The sequence below is a fragment of the Coregonus lavaretus genome (genome assembly GCF_964263955.1).
Source record: "Coregonus lavaretus genome assembly, contig: HAP1_SCAFFOLD_861, whole genome shotgun sequence".
NCBI lineage: Eukaryota > Metazoa > Chordata > Actinopteri > Salmoniformes > Salmonidae > Coregonus > Coregonus lavaretus.
In genome coordinates this window covers 67,143-84,929 of record NW_028156943.1, presented here as the reverse complement: position 1 = coordinate 84,929, position 17,787 = coordinate 67,143, and the positions used below count along the sequence as shown (strand labels likewise).

Here is a 17,787-nt window from a genome sequence, read left to right as displayed (position 1 = left end):
TGTCTGTAACGGGATGTTGTGGAGCCTCCTGGCCAGTCTACAGTCAGTACTGTCTGTAACAGGAGGATGTTGTGGAGCCTCCTGGCCAGCCTACAGTCAGTACTGTCTGTAACAGGAGGATGTTGTGGAGCCTCCTGGCCAGCCTACAGTCAGTACTGTCTGTAACAGGAGGATGTTGTGGAGCCTCCTGGCCAGCCTACAGTCAGTACTGTCTGTAATAGGAGGATGTTGTGGAGCCTCCTGGCCAGCCTAAAGTCAGTACTGTCTGTAACGGGAGGATGTTGTGGAGCCTCCTGGCCAGCCTAAAGTCAGTACTGTCTGTAACAGGAGGATGTTGTGGAGCCTCCTGGCCACTGTCTGTAACAGGAGGATGTTGTGGAGCCTCCTGGCCAGCCTACAGTCAGTACTGTCTGTAACAGGAGGATGTTGTGGAGCCTCCTGGCCAGCCTACAGTCAGTACTGTCTGTAACAGGAGGATGTTGTGGAGCCTCCTGGCCAGCCTACAGCCAGTACTGTCTGTAACGGGAGGATGTTGTGGAGCCTCCTGGCCAGTCTACAGTCAGTACTGTCTGTAACGGGAGGATGTTTTGGAGCCTCCTGGCCAGCCTACAGTCAGTACTGTCTGTAACGGGAGGATGTTGTGGAGCCTCCTGGCTAGCCTACAGTCAGTACTGTCTGTAACGGGAGGATGTTGTGGAGCCTCCTGGCCAGCCTACAGTCAGTACTGTCTGTAACAGGAGGATGTTGTGGAGCCTCCTGGCCAGTCTACAGTCAGTACTGTCTGTAACGGGATGTTGTGGAGCCTCCTGGCTAGCCTACAGTCAGTACTGTCTGTAACGGGAGGATGTTGTGGAGCCTCCTGGCCAGTCTACAGTCAGTACTGTCTGTAACAGGAGGATGTTGTGGAGCCTCCTGGCCAGTCTACAGTCAGTACTGTCTGTAACGGGAGGATGTTGTGGAGCCTCCTGGCCAGCCTGCAGTCAGTACTGTCTGTAACAGGAGGATGTTGTGGAGCCTCCTGGCCAGTCTACAGTCAGTACTGTCTGTAACAGGAGGATGTTGTGGAGCCTCCTGACCAGTCTACAGTCAGTACTGTCTGTAACAGGAGGATGTTGTGGAGCCTCCTGGCCAGTCTACAGTCAGTACTGTCTGTAACGGGAGGATGTTGTGGAGCCTCCTGGCCAGCCTACAGTCAGTACTGTCTGTAACGGGAGGATGTTGTGGAGCCTCCTGGCCAGTCTACAGTCAGTACTGTCTGTAACAGGAGGATGTTGTGGAGCCTCCTGGCCAGCCTACAGTCAGTACTGTCTGTAACGGGAGGATGTTGTGGAGCCTCCTGGCCAGCCTACAGTCAGTACTGTCTGTAACGGGATGTTGTGGAGCCTCCTGGCCAGTCTACAGTCAGTACTGTCTGTAACAGGAGGATGTTGTGGAGCCTCCTGGCCAGCCTACAGTCAGTACTGTCTGTAACAGGAGGATGTTGTGGAGCCTCCTGGCCAGCCTACAGTCAGTACTGTCTGTAACAGGAGGATGTTGTGGAGCCTCCTGGCCAGCCTACAGTCAGTACTGTCTGTAATAGGAGGATGTTGTGGAGCCTCCTGGCCAGCCTAAAGTCAGTACTGTCTGTAACGGGAGGATGTTGTGGAGCCTCCTGGCCAGCCTAAAGTCAGTACTGTCTGTAACAGGAGGATGTTGTGGAGCCTCCTGGCCACTGTCTGTAACAGGAGGATGTTGTGGAGCCTCCTGGCCAGCCTACAGTCAGTACTGTCTGTAACAGGAGGATGTTGTGGAGCCTCCTGGCCAGCCTACAGTCAGTACTGTCTGTAACAGGAGGATGTTGTGGAGCCTCCTGGCCAGTCTACAGTCAGTACTGTCTGTAACGGGAGGATGTTGTGGAGCCTCCTGGCCAGCCTACAGTCAGTACTGTCTGTAACGGGAGGATGTTGTGGAGCCTCCTGGCCACTGTCTGTAATAGGAGGATGTTGTGGAGCCTCCTGGCCAGTCTACAGTCAGTACTGTCTGTAACAGGAGGATGTTGTGGAGCCTCCTGGCCAGTCTACAGTCAGTACTGTCTGTAACAGGAGGATGTTGTGGAGCCTCCTGGCCAGCCTACAGTCAGTACTGTCTGTAACAGGAGGATGTTGTGGAGCCTCCTGGCCAGCCTACAGTCAGTACTGTCTGTAACAGGAGGATGTTGTGGAGCCTCCTGGCCAGCCTACAGTCAGTACTGTCTGTAACAGGAGGATGTTGTGGAGCCTCCTGGCCAGCCTACAGTCAGTACTGTCTGTAATAGGAGGATGTTGTGGAGCCTCCTGGCCAGCCTAAAGTCAGTACTGTCTGTAACGGGAGGATGTTGTGGAGCCTCCTGGCCAGCCTAAAGTCAGTACTGTCTGTAACAGGAGGATGTTGTGGAGCCTCCTGGCCACTGTCTGTAACAGGAGGATGTTGTGGAGCCTCCTGGCCAGCCTACAGTCAGTACTGTCTGTAATAGGATATTGTTTTTGTACCCCCTGATGGAAGACTTACTAGACATGTTTTCCCTTCACGACTCTCTCTGAAAGTATGTGAATGGAATGTACAAGCAGTCTACTGCTCAACCTAGAACGCGGTAATGGTGGTTCCTGGTAACCTGAGTAATAACCCACTAATACAGGCTGGGGCCCAAATGACCCCTGGTTCAACTCATCGAGGGCTTGATGATGAGTTGACAAGTTGAATCAGGTGTGCTTGTCTGGGACTACATCAGAAATGTGTGGTGTTGGGGGGTACTGGAGGACTGGAGTTGGGAAACACTGCCCTATGTAGTGCATGACCCTATGAACCCTGGTCAGAAGTAGTGCACTATAAAGGGAACAAGGTGCCATTTGGAACGAAGTCGCACTAATAATACAGTAATGACACACATTCTTAGAATAAAAGGTGCGATCTAGAACCAAAACGTTTTTTCCCGTCTGTCCCCCCAAAAAAACTTTTGGTTCCTGGTGGAACCCTTTTTGGTTCCAGGTAGAACCCTTTTTGGTTCCACGTAGAACTCTTTTGGGTTCTAAAAGGGTTCTACCTGGAACCAAAAAGGGTTCTCCTGTTGGGACAGAACCCTTTTGGAACCCTTTTTTCCTGAGAGTGAGTAAAAACAAGGTAATAACACATTCATAATGAAATGTAACTTGACATGTGGTTTTACGTTAGGTAAACAGTTATGACTGATCCATCGACCACCTTATCATACATGGCGTCCTTACTCTTCATTCTCTCTCTGTGTGTGTGTGTGTGTGTGGGGGTGTCGGTGGGTGTGTGTGTGTGTGTGTGTGTGTGTGTGGGTGTCGGTGGGTGTGTGTGTGTGTGTGTGTGTGTGTGTGTGTGTGTGTGTATGCATCCCTGTGTGTGTGTGTGTGTGTGTGTGTGGGTGGGTGGGTGGGTGGGTGGTTGTATGCATCCCTGTGTGTGTGTGTGTGTGTGTGTGTGTATGTGTGTGTGTGTGTGTGTGTGTGTGTGCGTCCCTGTGTGTGTGTGTGTGTGTGTGTGTGTGTGTGTGTGTGTGTGTGTGTGTGTGTGGGTGGGTGGTTGTATGCATCCCTGTGTGTGTGTGTGTGTGTATGCGTCCCTGTGTGTGTGTGTGTGTGTGTGTGTGTGTGTGTGTGTGTGGTTGTATGCATCCCTGTGTGTGTGTGTGTGTGTGTGTGTGTGTGTGAATGCATCCCTGTGTGTGTGTGTGTGTGTGTGTGTGTATGCATCCCTGTGTGTGTGTGTGTGTGTGTGTGTGTGTGTGTGTATGCATCCCTGTGTGTGTGTGTGTGTGTGTGTGTGTGTGTGTGTGTGTGTGTGTGTGTGTGTATGCATCCCTGTGTGTGTGTGTGTGTGTGTGTGTGTGTGTGTGTGTGTGTGTGTGTGTGTATGCATCCCTGTGTGTGTGTGTGTGTGTGTGTGTGTGTGTGTGTGTGTGTGTGTGTGTGTGTGTGTGTGTGTGTGTGTGTGCGTCCCTGTGTGTGTACCAGCTCAGAAGACAGTCCTGATTGTGTACGCCCACCAGAGTGGGGGGTCCTTTAACTCGGCAGCGAAGGACGTTGCCGTGGAAGCCCTCAGACAGCAGGGCTACAAGGTCGTTGTGTCTGACCTCTACGCCATGAACTTCAGAGCCTCCGCCACTATGGACGATATCACAGGTACACATACACACACACGCCAACACACGCCAACACACACACACACACACACACACACACACACACACACACACACACACACACACACACACACACACACACACACACACACACACACACACACACACACACACACACACACACACACACACACGCCAACACACACACACACACACGCCAACACACGCCAACACACACACACACACACACACACACACACACACGCCAACACACACACACACACGCCAACACACGCCAACACACATGCTCACACACGCCAGCACACATGCCAACACGCGAACACACGCTGGACGTTGCTGCTGTTCTGTCCCTTTGTCAGGTGAGGTGAAGAACCCGGAGCACTTCAAGTACGGAGAGGAGACCATGGAAGCCTGGAAGGAGGGTCGACTCAGTGATGACATCATAGCTGAGCAGCGGAAAGTGGAGGCGGCGGAGCTCGTCATCTTCCAGGTCAGAGGTCACACACTCCCCCCCCCCTCTCTCTCTCTCTCTCTCTCTCTCTCTCTCTCTCTCTCTCTCTCTCTCTCTCTCTCTTTATCTCCCCTTTCTTGCTCTCTTCTGCCTAATTTTCTGTCTCCCTCCCCTCCCCCACCTCTATATCTGTCTCTCTCCCCTCCCCCACCTCTTTCTGTCTCTCTCCCCTCCCCCACCTCTATTTATGTCTCTCTCCCCTCCCCCACCTCTATTTCTGTCTCCCTCCCCTCCCCCACCTCTATTTCTGTCTCTCTCCCCTCCCCCACCTCTATTTCTGTCTCTCTCCCCTCCCCCACCTCTATTTCTGTCTCTCTCCCTCCCCTCCCCACCTCTATTTCTGTCTCTCTTCCTCCCCTCCCCCACCTCTATTTCTGTCTCTCTCCCCTCCCCCACCTCTATTTCTGTCTCTCTCCCTCCCCTCCCCACCTCTATTTCTGTCTCTCTCCCTCCCCTCCCCACCTCTATTTCTGTCTCTCTTCCTCCCCTCCCCCACCTCTATTTCTGTCTCTCTCCCCTCCCCCACCTCTATTTCTGTCTCTCTCCCCTCCCCCACCTCTATTTCTGTCTCTCTCCCTCCCCTCCCCACCTCTATTTCTGTCTCTCTTCCTCCCCTCCCCCACCTCTATTTCTGTCTCTCTCCCCTCCCCCACCTCTATTTCTGTCTCTCTCCCTCCCCTCCCCCACCTCTATTTCTGTCTCTCTCCCCTCCCCCACCTCTATTTTTGTCTCTCTCCCCTCCCCCACCTCTCTATCTGTCTCACTCCCCTCCCCACCTCTATTTATGTCTCTCTCTCCTCCTCTCCTCTCCCCTCCCCCACCTCTATTTCTGTCTCTCTCCCCTCCCCCACCTCTATTTCTGTCTCTCTCCCCTCCCCCACCTCTCTATCTGTCTCACTCCCCTCCCCTCCCCTCCCCCACCTCTATTTCTGTCTCACTCCCCTCCCCACCTCTATTTCTGTCTCTCTCTCCTCCTCTCCTCTCCCCTCCCCCACCTCTATTTCTGTCTCTCTCCCCTCCCCCACCTCTATTTCTGTCTCTCTCCCCTCCCCCACCTCTCTATCTGTCTCACTCCCCTCCCCTCCCCCACCTCTATTTCTGTCTCACTCCCCTCCCCACCTCTATTTTTGTCTCTCTCTCCTCCTCTCCTCTCCCCTCCCCCACCTCTATATCTGTATCTCTCTCCCCCCCACCTCTATTTATGTCTCTCTCCCTCTCCTCCCCCACCTCTATTTCTGTCTCTCTCCCCTCCCCTCCCCCACCTTTATTTCTGTCTCTCTCCCCTCCCCACCTCTATTTCTGTCTCACTCCCCTCCCCCACCTCTATTTCTGTATTTTCCCCCTCCCCCACCTCTATTTCTGTCTCTCTCCCCTCCCCCACCTCTATTTCTGTCTCTCTCCCCTCCCCTCCCCCACCTCTATTTCTGTCTCTCTCCCTCCCCTCCCCCACCTCTATTTCTGTCTGTCTCTCTCCCTCCCCTCCCCCACCTCTATTTCTGTCTCTCTCCCTCCCCTCCCCCACCTCTTTCTGTCTCTCTCCCCTCCCCCACCTCTATTTCTGTCTCTCTCCTCCCCCACCTCTATTTAAGTCTCTCTCCCCTCCCCCACCTCTATTTAAGTCTCTCTCCCCTCCCCCACCTCTATTTAAGTCTCTCTCTCCTCCCCCACCTCTATTTCTCTCTCTCCCCTCCCCCACCTATATTTCTGTATTTTTCCCCTCCCCCACCTCTATTTCTGTCTCTCTCCCCTCCCCCACCTCTATTTCTGTCTCCCTCCCCTCCCCTCCTCTCCCCTCCCCTCCCCTCCCCTCCCCCACCTCTATTTCTGTCTCTCTCCCCTCCCCCACCTCTATTTCTGTCTCTCTCCCCTCCCCCACCTCTATTCTGTCTCTCTCCTCCCCCACCTCTATTTCTGTCTCTCGCCTCCCCCACCTCTATTTCTGTCTCCCTCCCCTCCCCCACCTCTATTTCTGTCTCTCTCCCCTCCCCCACTTCTATTTCTGTCTCTCTCCCCTCCCCTCCCCCACCTCTATTTCTGTCTCACTCTTCATCTTCCCCACCTCTATTTCTGTCTCTCTCCCCTCCCCCACCTCTATTTCTGTCTCCCTCCCCTCCCCTCCTCTCCCCTCCCCTCCCCTCCCCTCCCCCACCTCTATTTCTGTCTCTCTCCCCTCCCCCACCTCTATTTCTGTCTCTCTCCCCTCCCCCACCTCTATTCTGTCTCTCCCCTCCCCCACCTCTATTCTGTCTCTCGCCTCCCCCACCTCTATTTATGTCTCCCTCCCCTCCCCCACCTCTATTTCTGTCTCTCTCCCCTCCCCCACCTCTATTTCTGTCTCTCTCCCCTCCACTCCCCCACCTCTATTTCTGTCTCCCTCCCCTCCCCTCCCCTCCCCCACCTCTATTTCTGTCTCACTCTTCATCTTCCCCACCTCTATTTCTGTCTCTCTCCCCTCCCCCAACTCTATTTCTGTATCTCTCGCCTCCCCCACCTCTATTTCTGTCTCACTTCCCTCCCCCACCTCTATTTCTGTCTCTCTCTCTCCCCTCCCCTCCCCCACCTCTATTTCTGTCTCTCTCCCCTCCCCTCCCCTCCCCCACCTCTATTTCTGTCTCACTCTTCATCTTCCCCACCTCTATTTCTGTCTCTCTCCCCTCCCCCAACTCTATTTCTGTATCTCTCGCCTCCCCCACCTCTATTTCTGTCTCACTTCCCTCCCCCACCTCTATTTCTGTCTCTCTCCCCTCCCCTCCCCCACCTCTATTTCTGTCTCTCTCCCTCCCCTCCCCTCCCCTCCCCCACCTCTATTTCTGTCTCTCTCCCTCCCCTCCCCCACCTCTATTTCTGTCTCCCTCCCCTCTCTCCCCTCCCCTCCCCCACCTCTATTTCTGTCTCTCTTCCCTCCCCTCCCCTCCCCCACCTCTATTTCTGTCTCTCTCCCTCCCCTCCCCCACCTATATTTCTGTCTCTCTCCCTCCCCTCCCCACCTCTATTTCTGTCTCCCTCCCCTCCCCTCCCCACCTATATTTCTGTCTCTCTCCCTCCCCTCCCCACCTCTATTTCTGTCTCCCTCCCCTCCCCTCCCCCACCTCTATTTCTGTCTCTCTCCCTCCCCTCCCCCACCTCTATTTCTGTCTCTCTCCCTCCCCTCCCCCACCTCTATTTCTGTCTCTCTCCCTCCCCTCCCCCACCTCTATTTCTGTCTCTCTCCCCTCCCCCACCTCTATTTCTGTCTCACACTCCTCCCCCACCTCTATTTCTGTCTCACTCCCCTCTCCTCCCCCACCTCTATTTCTGTCTCTCTCCCTCCCCTCCCCACCTCTATTTCTGTCTCCCTCCCCTCCCCTCCCCCACCTCTATTTCTGTCTCTCTCCCTCCCCTCCCCCACCTCTATTTCTGTCTCTCTCCCTCCCCTCCCCCACCTCTATTTCTGTCTCTCTCCCTCCCCTCCCCCACCTCTATTTCTGTCTCTCTCCCCTCCCCCACCTCTATTTCTGTCTCACACTCCTCCCCCACCTATATTTCTGTCTCTCTCCCTCCCCTCCCCACCTCTATTTCTGTCTCCCTCCCCTCCCCTCCCCACCTATATTTCTGTCTCTCTCCCTCCCCTCCCCACCTCTATTTCTGTCTCCCTCCCCTCCCCTCCCCCACCTCTATTTCTGTCTCTCTCCCTCCCCTCCCCCACCTCTATTTCTGTCTCTCTCCCTCCCCTCCCCCACCTCTATTTCTGTCTCTCTCCCTCCCCTCCCCCACCTCTATTTCTGTCTCTCCCCCCTCCCCCACCTCTATTTCTGTCTCACACTCCTCCCCCACCTCTATTTCTGTCTCTCTCCCTCCCCCACCTCTATTCTGCCTCTCTCGCCCCCCCTCCCCCCACCTCTATTCTGTCTCTCTCGCCTCCCCTCCCCCACCTCTATTTCTCTCTCTCCCCTCCTCCACCTCTATTTCTGTCTCCCTCCCCTCTCTCCCCTCCCCTCCCCCACCTCTATTTCTGTCTCACTCCCCATCTCCCCCATCTCCCCCACCTCTATTTCTGTCTCTCTTCCCTCCCCTCCCCTCCCCCACCTCTATTTCTGTCTCTCTCCCTCCCCTCCCCCACCTATATTTCTGTCTCTCTCCCTCCCCTCCCCACCTCTATTTCTGTCTCCCTCCCCTCCCCTCCCCACCTCTATTTCTGTCTCTCTCCCTCCCCTCCCCCACCTCTATTTCTGTCTCTCTCCCTCCTCTCCCCCACCTCTATTTCTGTCTCTCTCCCTCCCCACCTCTATTTCTGTCTCCCTCCCCTCCCCTCCCCACCTCTATTTCTGTCTCTCTCCCTCCCCTCCCCCACCTCTATTTCTGTCTCTCTCCCTCCCCTCCCCCACCTCTATTTCTGTCTCTCTCCCCTCCCCCACCTCTATTTCTGTCTCACACTCCTCCCCCACCTCTATTTCTGTCTCACTCCCCTCCCCTCCCCTCCCCCACCTCTATTTCTGTCTCTCTCCCCTCACTCACCTCTATTCTGTCTCTCTCGCCTCCCCTCCCCCACCTCTATTTCTGTCTCTCTCCCTCCCCTCCCCCACCTCTATTTCTGTCTCTCTCCCCTCCCCCACCTCTATTTCTGTCTCACACTCCTCCCCCACTTCTATTTCTGTCTCACTCCCCTCCCCTCCCCCACCTCTATTTCTGTCTCTCTCCCCTCCCCACCTCTATTCTGCCTCTCTCGCCCCCCCTCCCCCACCTCTATTCTGTCTCTCTCGCCTCCCCTCCCCCACCTCTATTTCTCTCTCTCCACTCCTCACCTCTATTTCTGTCTCACACCCCTCCCCTCCCCCACCTCTATTTCTGTCTCCCTCCCCTCTCTCCCCTCCCCTCCCCTCCCCCACCTCTATTTCTGTCTCACTCCCCATCTCCTCTATCTCCCCCACCTCAATTTCTGTCTCTCTCCCCTCCCCCAACTATATTTCTGTATCTCTCGCCTCCCCCACCTCTATTTCTGTCTCACTATCCTCCCCAACCTCTATTTCTGTCTCTCCCCCCTCCCCTCCCCCTCCCCCTCCCCCACCTCTATTTCTGTCTCTCTCCCTCTCCTCCCCCACCTCTATTTCTGTCTCTCTCCCTCCCCTACCCCACCTCTATTTATGTCTCTCTCCCCTCCCCCACCTCTATTTCTGTCTCACTCTCCTCCTCTCCCCTCCCCTCCCCCACCTCTATTTCTGTCTCTCTCCTCCCCCACCTCTATTTCTGTCTCCCTCCCCTCCCCCACCTCTATTTCTGTCTCTCTCCCCTCCCCCACCTCTATTTCTGTCTCTCTCCCCTCCCTCCCCCACCTCTATTTCTGTCTCCCTCCCCTCCCCCACCTCTATTTCTGTCTCTCTCCCCTCCCCCACCTCTATTTCTGTCTCTCTCCCCTCCCTCCCCCACCTCTATTTCTGTCTCTCTCCCCTCCCTCCCCCACCTCTATTTATGTCTCTCTCCCCTCCCTCCCCCACCTCTATTTCTGTCTCTCTCTCCTCCTCTCCTCTCTCCTCCCCCACCTCTATTTCAGTCTCGCTCCCCTCCCATCTTCCCCACCTCTATTTCTGTCTCCCTCCCCTCCCCCACCTCTATTTCTGTCTCACTCCCCCACCTCTATTTCTGTCTCTCTCCCTCCCCTCCCCCACCTCTATTTCTGTCTCTCTCCCCTCCCCCACCTCTATTTCTGTCTCACTCCCCTCCCCCACCTCTATTTCTGTCCCTCGCTCCTCCTCTCCTCTCCCCTCCCCCACCTCTATTTCTGTCTCTCTCCCTCCCCTCCCCACCTCTATTTCTGTCTCTCTCCCCTCCCCCACCTCTATTTCTGTCTCTCTCCCCTCCCCCACCTCTATTTCTGTCTCCCTCCCCTCACCCACCTCTATTCTGTCTCTCTCCCCCCACCTCTATTTATGTCTCTCTCGCCTCCCCCACCTCTATTTCTCTCTCTCCACTCCTCACCTCTATTTCTGTCTCACACCCCTCCCTCCCCCACCTCTATTTCTGTCTCACTCCCCATCTCCTCCATCTCCCCCACCTCAATTTCTGTCTCTCTCCCCTCCCCCAACTATATTTCTGTATCTCTCGCCTCCCCCACCTCTATTTCTGTCTCACTATCCTCCCCAACCTCTATTTCTGTCTCTCCCCCCTCCCCTCCCCTCCCCCTCCCCCACCTCTATTTCTGTCTCTCTCCCTCCCCCACCTCTATTTCTGTCTCTCTCCCCTCCCTCCCCCACCTCTATTTCTGTCTCTCTCCCCTCCCTCCCCCACCTCTATTTATGTCTCTCTCCCCTCCCTCCCCCACCTCTATTTCTGTCTCTCTCTCCTCCTCTCCTCTCTCCTCCCCCACCTCTATTTCAGTCTCGCTCCCCTCCCATCTTCCCCACCTCTATTTCTGTCTCCCTCCCCTCCCCCACCTCTATTTCTGTCTCACTCCCCCACCTCTATTTCTGTCTCTCTCCCTCCCCTCCCCCACCTCTATTTCTGTCTCTCTCCCCTCCCCCACCTCTATTTCTGTCTCACTCCCCTCCCCCACCTCTATTTCTGTCCCTCGCTCCTCCTCTCCTCTCCCCTCCCCCACCTCTATTTCTGTCTCTCTCCCTCCCCTCCCCACCTCTATTTCTGTCTCTCTCCCCTCCCCCACCTCTATTTCTGTCTCTCTCCCCTCCCCCACCTCTATTTCTGTCTCCCTCCCCTCACCCACCTCTATTCTGTCTCTCTCCCCCCACCTCTATTTATGTCTCTCTCCCCTCCCCCACCTCTATTTCTGTCTCTCTCCTCCCCCACCTCTATTTCAGTCTCGCTCCCCCACCTCTCCTCCCCCACCTCTGTTTCTGTCTCCCTCCCCTCCCCCACCTCTATTTATGTCTCTCTCGCCTCCCCCACCTCTATTTCTCTCTCTCATCTCCCCACCTCTATTTCTGTCTCTCTCTCCTCCCCCACCTCTATTTCAGTCTCGCTCACCAACCTCTCCTCCCCCACCTCTGTTTCTGTCTCTCTCCCCTCCCCCACCTCTATTTCTGTCTCTCTCCCCTCCCCCACCTCTATTTCTGTCTCTCTCCCCTCCCTCCCCCACCTCTATTTCTGTCTCTCTCTCCTCCTCTCCTCTCCCCTCCCTCACCTCTATTTCTGTCTCTCTCCCCTCCCTCCCCCACTTATATTTCTGTCTCTCTCTCCTCCTCTCCTCTCCCCTCCCCCACCTCTCTATCTGTCTCTCTCCCCCCCACCTCTATTTCTGTCTCTCTCCCCTCCCCCACCTCTCTTTCTGTCTCTCTCCCCTCCCTCACCTCTCTTTCTGTCTCTCTCCCCTCCCCCACCTCTCTTTCTGTCTCTCTCCCCTCCCCCACCTCTCTTTCTGTCTCTCTCCCCTCCCCCACCTCTCTTTCTGTCTCTCTTTCTCTCTGTCCGCCTTTCTTCTTAGACTGTGCCTTGCTGCGTTTAAATTCTCTACCATTCTCCCAAAAGTATTTAAGCCTCCGCTCCCCATCATAGTTTAATAATCATTGGATTGGTGTAGATGTAGTGTCAACCACATCTCTCTCCCCATCAGTTCCCTCTGTACTGGTTCAGTGTTCCAGCCATCATGAAGGGCTGGATAGACAGAGTCCTGACTCAAGGCTTTGCCTTCTCACTGCAGAAGATGTACAACAATGGAATATTCCAGGTTTGACCTTTTGACCCTTCTGTTCATGTGTTTAGTTCCAGTAGCCTCTGTTAGAGTTTCATACCGATTGACAATGAGCAGGAAAACAGCATACGATGGCACTATAGTTTCAATATAACTTTATATGAAGGGACCTCATAACCCATATATAACCCATATATAACCCATTCATAACCCATATGTAGCCCAAACATAACCCATACATAACCCATATGTAACCCAAACATAACCCATATATAACCCATACATAACCCATATATAACCCATATGTAACCCAAACAGAACCCATATATAACCCATACATAACCCATATATAACCAATATGTAACCCAAACATAACCCATACATAACCCATATATAACCCATACATAACCCATATATAACCCATATGTAACCCAAACATAACCCAAACATAACCCATACATAACCCATATATAACCCATTCATAACCCATATGTAACCCATTCATAACCCATATGTAACCCAAACATAACCCATATGTAACGTGGGGGATTTAAACAAATACTCTTCCTGTAGCTGTGAGGTGAGATCCTCTGGACTAATCTAAAATACACAGGTTATTTGCATCAGGTAGTGGAGCATGGGAATGACCAGGCCAGAAATATTAATTTTTATTCACAATCTCAATTACTCAAGCAACTCAATGAAAGCTTCTCATGGACACCATCTTCAGCGCCCTGTCCAATCGCTGCTGATGTAGCACATGGGGATGTGATTCTTCATGTTCTGAATCTAAAACTATACTAAATATAATTACGTCACCAAATTATTGATTAAAACACACTATTTTGCAAAGTTCTACAGTAGCCTCAACAGCACTCTGTAGGGTAGCACCATGGTGTAGCCCGGAGGACAGCTAGCTTCCGTCCTCCTCTGGGTACATTGACTTCAATACAAAAACCTAGGAGGCTCATGGTTCTCACCCCCTTCCATAGACTTACACAGTAATTATGACAACTTCCGGAGGACGTCCTCCAGCCTATCAGAGCTCTTGCAGCATGAACTGACATGTTGTCCATCCAATCAAAGGATCAAATAATGAATCTAGGATTGAAAGCATGAGCTACAGCTAGCTAGCGCTGCAGTGCATAAAATGTGGTGAGTAGTTGACTCAAAGAGAGAGAAAGACAATAGTTGAACAGTTTTGAACAAATTAATTTCTTCCAAAATGAAGGAGAAGCGAGAGAGAAATGTTTAGTCTTTTTTTTCTTCACTGTCAGTTTCACATACTTAGCTAGCAAATGCAGCTAGCTAGTTTAGCCTACTGAAACACCCGGCTCAAACAGAGGGATGCTATGTTAGCTAGCTGGCTATGACTTTCCAACACAACACTAGATCTCTTCAAAGTCAAGGTAAGCTTTTGGTATTACTAATTTATTGCCTCCGGGGCCCGCCGGTGTAACTGCTTACTGACTGCACACTGTAACGTTACTAAGGGTTTACTAACGCCTTAGTTCTATTAGCTATGCTGACTATGACGTTACTTTAGCTAATATGGTGACAACGATGTAGGCTGTGTGTAGCGGTTTGGCTTGGAAAGCTTTTTTCGCCTGGTCACATATAGCTGATGTGTTGTGCGTCGAAGTCCACAAACGAAGGGAAGAGAAGGAATACAACGTGGCTGTTATGAGAGTGAACTCTGTTTACGGGTGATCAGGGGTGTATTCATTCCGCCGATTCTGTTGAAAAACGTTTCTTAAACGGAACAAAACTGTGATAAACATACCTGAATTTGCCCAATAGAAACTCTCGTTTGCAACTGTTGGAGTAATGATTACACCCTAGATCAGCTAGATGCAGGCAAGTGTGTCACTGTCTGTCGTCTCAAATTTGTCTCTCGGGCCTGTGTGCACCTACGTTGTAAACTTTCATTCGTAGGCTGGTTTGTAGCAACCTCGTGATGGGTACAGGGAACATTTGAGTATCATGTAGTAGCCTAAACCTATCGCTGTTACATCGAACTGGGTGAATGGAATATGAATGAGAGTCATCCAATATGCTGTAATAGAAATAAGGCCAAGCTCGTGAAAAATAAAAATTGTCCTCCCTCGTCTTAAAACGGCACCGACCGCCACTGGAGACATTTCAGCAGCAGGTATAAAATAATGACAGACAACAGACTAACTAGATAACTGCTACAAGTTATACTTTGAACTGGCTATCTCACTAGTTAACTACAGCCAACTAAGCATTAATGTTGTTGTCGCCTTTCCGTAGCCTAAATAAATCTTCACCATTGGAAAACTGGGATTAGCCATGTCATTGAGACAACATTAAAAACTATTCCTAAGAACAGCCTAGTTGACCAATACCTGGCTGTGCATAGATCTCCTCTGAAACATGGATATTAGAGCCTTATATAGAAACATGTCTAGTTAGATACCTCGCTTTGAAGTAGCCTACCGTATCTATATGATCCCTGATTCATTGAATGAGGGAATAATTTTATAAAGACAAAAGTATTTGGTTTTAATGGTGCACTATTTTATATCAAGGGTGGCAACCATCCTCCAGGATAGCTACTGGGTGTGCAGGCTTTTGTTCTAGCCCTGATCTAACCACACTGTAGCCTAAACATCAGCCCTGATCTAACCACATTGTAGCCTAAACATCAGCCCTGATCTAACCACATTGTAGCCTAAACATCAGCCCTGATCTAACCACATTGTAGCCTAAACATCAGCCCTGATCTAACCACATTGTAGCCTAAACATCAGCCCTGATCTAACCACATTGTAGCCTAAACATCAGCCCTGATCTAACCACATTGTAGCCTAAACATCAGCCCTGATCTAACCACATTGTAGCCTAAACATCAGCCCTGATCTAACCACATTGTAGCCTAAACATCAGCCCTGATCTAACCACATTGTAGCCTAAACATCAGCCCTGATCTAACCACATTGTAGTCTAAACATCAGCCCTGATCTAACCCCATTGTAGTCTAAACATCAGCCCTGATCTAACCACATTGTAGCCTAAACATCAGCCCTGATCTAACCACATTGTAGTCTAAACATCAGCCCTGATCTAACCACATTGTAGTCTAAACATCAGACCTGATCTAACCACATTGTAGCCTAAACATCAGCCCTGATCTAACCACATTGTATCCTAAACATCAGCTGTTCAACAGGACCTTGAAAAGCAGACTTGGGTGTTTCAGGGCTGGATCTAAATCCTGCACACCCAGGAGCTCTCCAGATGGAGGGTTGACCACATGTTAACAACAGTGCAGATCTACTTTGTGGGGGGTTAAGTGCCTTGATCAAGGGCACAACGGCAGGAGATGGTAGGCCTACACGGGATCAGACACAGCAGCCTTCCACTGTCAATAATGTAGGGTATAATAATAGCCATGAAAGTTGGTTAAAAGTCATGAAGAAGTCATGGAAAATCTGTATGAACCCTTAACAGTGAATAATCACAGGTCTCTATAGCATAATGTCATTTGTGTATTTCGGTGAACATAGTTTAATGAACTGACTTGGAAAAAGACAGATCCTCCACTTCTTTCATCCCAAGTCATGCACTGAACAAACCTACATTTCATTTAGGATCTTACTTTGATCACTGATTAACATTATATCGAAAAAGTCGGATTTCGTAACCTAATACATCCGATAATAAGCACCGATGACAGAGCGGTGCCTGTTGAGGATTTGACATGTTGTGGTGGTTTTCTGCAAAGTTGTTTCCGCGGGTCACAAAAAGCCAAATTAACATGACATAAACGTAATTAAATGTAAAAGGATTTGAAAATAAAAAGCTTGCGGTACGCTCAGTGCTCCGTTGACATTTCAGAGAGATACACTTGTTTTTGTGAGAAAGATAACAGGAATTTTGCATTAATATGAAAAGGGTACACTAAAATATAAAAATACTACATGTTATGTCTCAAAATTGATATCTATCTTACCTCTATATTGTTTTATGTCCTCCGGATTGGAGAAGAAAAATGACGAGTTTAATGGTGAGCCTCTCAGGTCCTCTTCATTCTCTCACAGCATCCAGTCTATTCCAGTCTATGCTATTTTCCAGATTTTCGACCACTTTTTCTCTCTGGCCTCCATTGATTTAGTCACCCTAATTTTGGCCATTTTTACAAGGGTAAAAACATCCTACAAGGGTAAAAACAATAACTTTTGAATGGATTATGATAGAGACATGAGGTTTGGACCATTGGGGTTTTGTTAGAGGATTATCCACACAATTAATATATTATTTTACCCATTGGTCAAAATACGTGTTTTTTTTGTTTGGACATAATGTCTATATCATGAAATGACACACTCCTCTCATTCAGTTCAGGCTCTGTTGTTGCTTCTAGGTTAGAGTACATTGTGTTTTTTGTGGATTGAATAGGGCCTGTGTTTGTTTGGAGTTACATTTCCTGCTCTTTGTCATTCTGCAGGACAAGAAAGCCATGTTGTCGTTCAGCACTGGAGCTATGCAGACTATGTACCGCCCTGACGGCCTCAACGGAGACATTAACGTCACACTGTGGCCCCTACAGGTAACCAGGAAGACAGCCAGGGGAAGATTGTGACACAAAAAAAATATTCAACTGTATTTGCTTCTCATGGATTTAGAAGGCAATCAAGTGGCGTTGGGGATACTCGACTGTCTCAAAATGTGTTTCCTCAAACATTTTTATGCTTGGAAGTTACTTCCAAATACTTGTATTTCAGATGTGTTTCATTTAGTTTTGGGTTTGCATTTTTTGGGACTATTCCATTGGTTCCATTGTAGCATATTGTGCAAACTAAACCAAGCGCAGTTCAAGTATTTGCGATAAGTATTTGACCCAGGCTCCTCACTCCTCTTCTCTCTCCTCCACGTCCCTCCATCCTTCCAGAACGGCGTCCTTCACTTCTGTGGGTTCCAGGTGCTAGCCCCCCAGGTGTTCTGGTGTCCTGGACACAGCCCCCCCGCTACACGGACAGCCATGCTGGATGGCTGGAGGGCCAGGCTGAAGACCCTGCTGGTCGAGCGACCTCTGACCTTTGCCCCCAGCGAGCTGTTTGACCTGACCTTCCCCGGGGGCTTCATGCTGCGGCCGGAGGTCAGGGAGGAGCGGAGCACCCACCCCCACGGCATCACCACCGGACACCACCTGGGGAAACCCCTCCCCCCTGACAACCAGCTGAAGGCTGAAGGCTGATAACCCCTCCCCCCTGACAACCAGCTGAAGGCTGAAGGCTGATAACCCTTGGAGAGTCATTTATCCAATAGAACCCAGAGAGTCTTCTTCAGTGGAAGCTTCTCTAAAATCAGATACAGTTGAAGTCGGAAGTTTACATACACCTTAGCCAAATACATTTAAACTCAGTTTTTCACAATTCCTGACATTTAATCCTAGTAAAAATGTCCTGTCTTAGGTCAGTTAGGATCACCACTTTATTTTAAGAATGTGAAATGTCAGAATAATAGTAGAGAGAATGATTTATTGAAGCTTTT

General features: G+C 51.0%; 1 protein-coding gene across 1 annotated transcript; it reads left to right on the top strand.

Moving 5' to 3' along the window:
* Window positions 1-2,611: 2,611 nt before the first annotated feature.
* Window positions 2,612-17,491, top strand: nqo1 (NAD(P)H dehydrogenase, quinone 1; the record flags this gene model as incomplete). Its single annotated transcript, XM_084194246.1, has 6 exons — window positions 2,612-2,624; window positions 3,993-4,160; window positions 4,501-4,631; window positions 12,193-12,306; window positions 16,742-16,843; window positions 17,186-17,491. The coding sequence occupies 6 exons, from the start codon at window positions 2,612-2,614 to the stop codon at window positions 17,489-17,491; spliced, it is 834 nt and encodes a 277-aa protein (XP_084050372.1).
* Window positions 17,492-17,787: the final 296 nt, after the last annotated feature.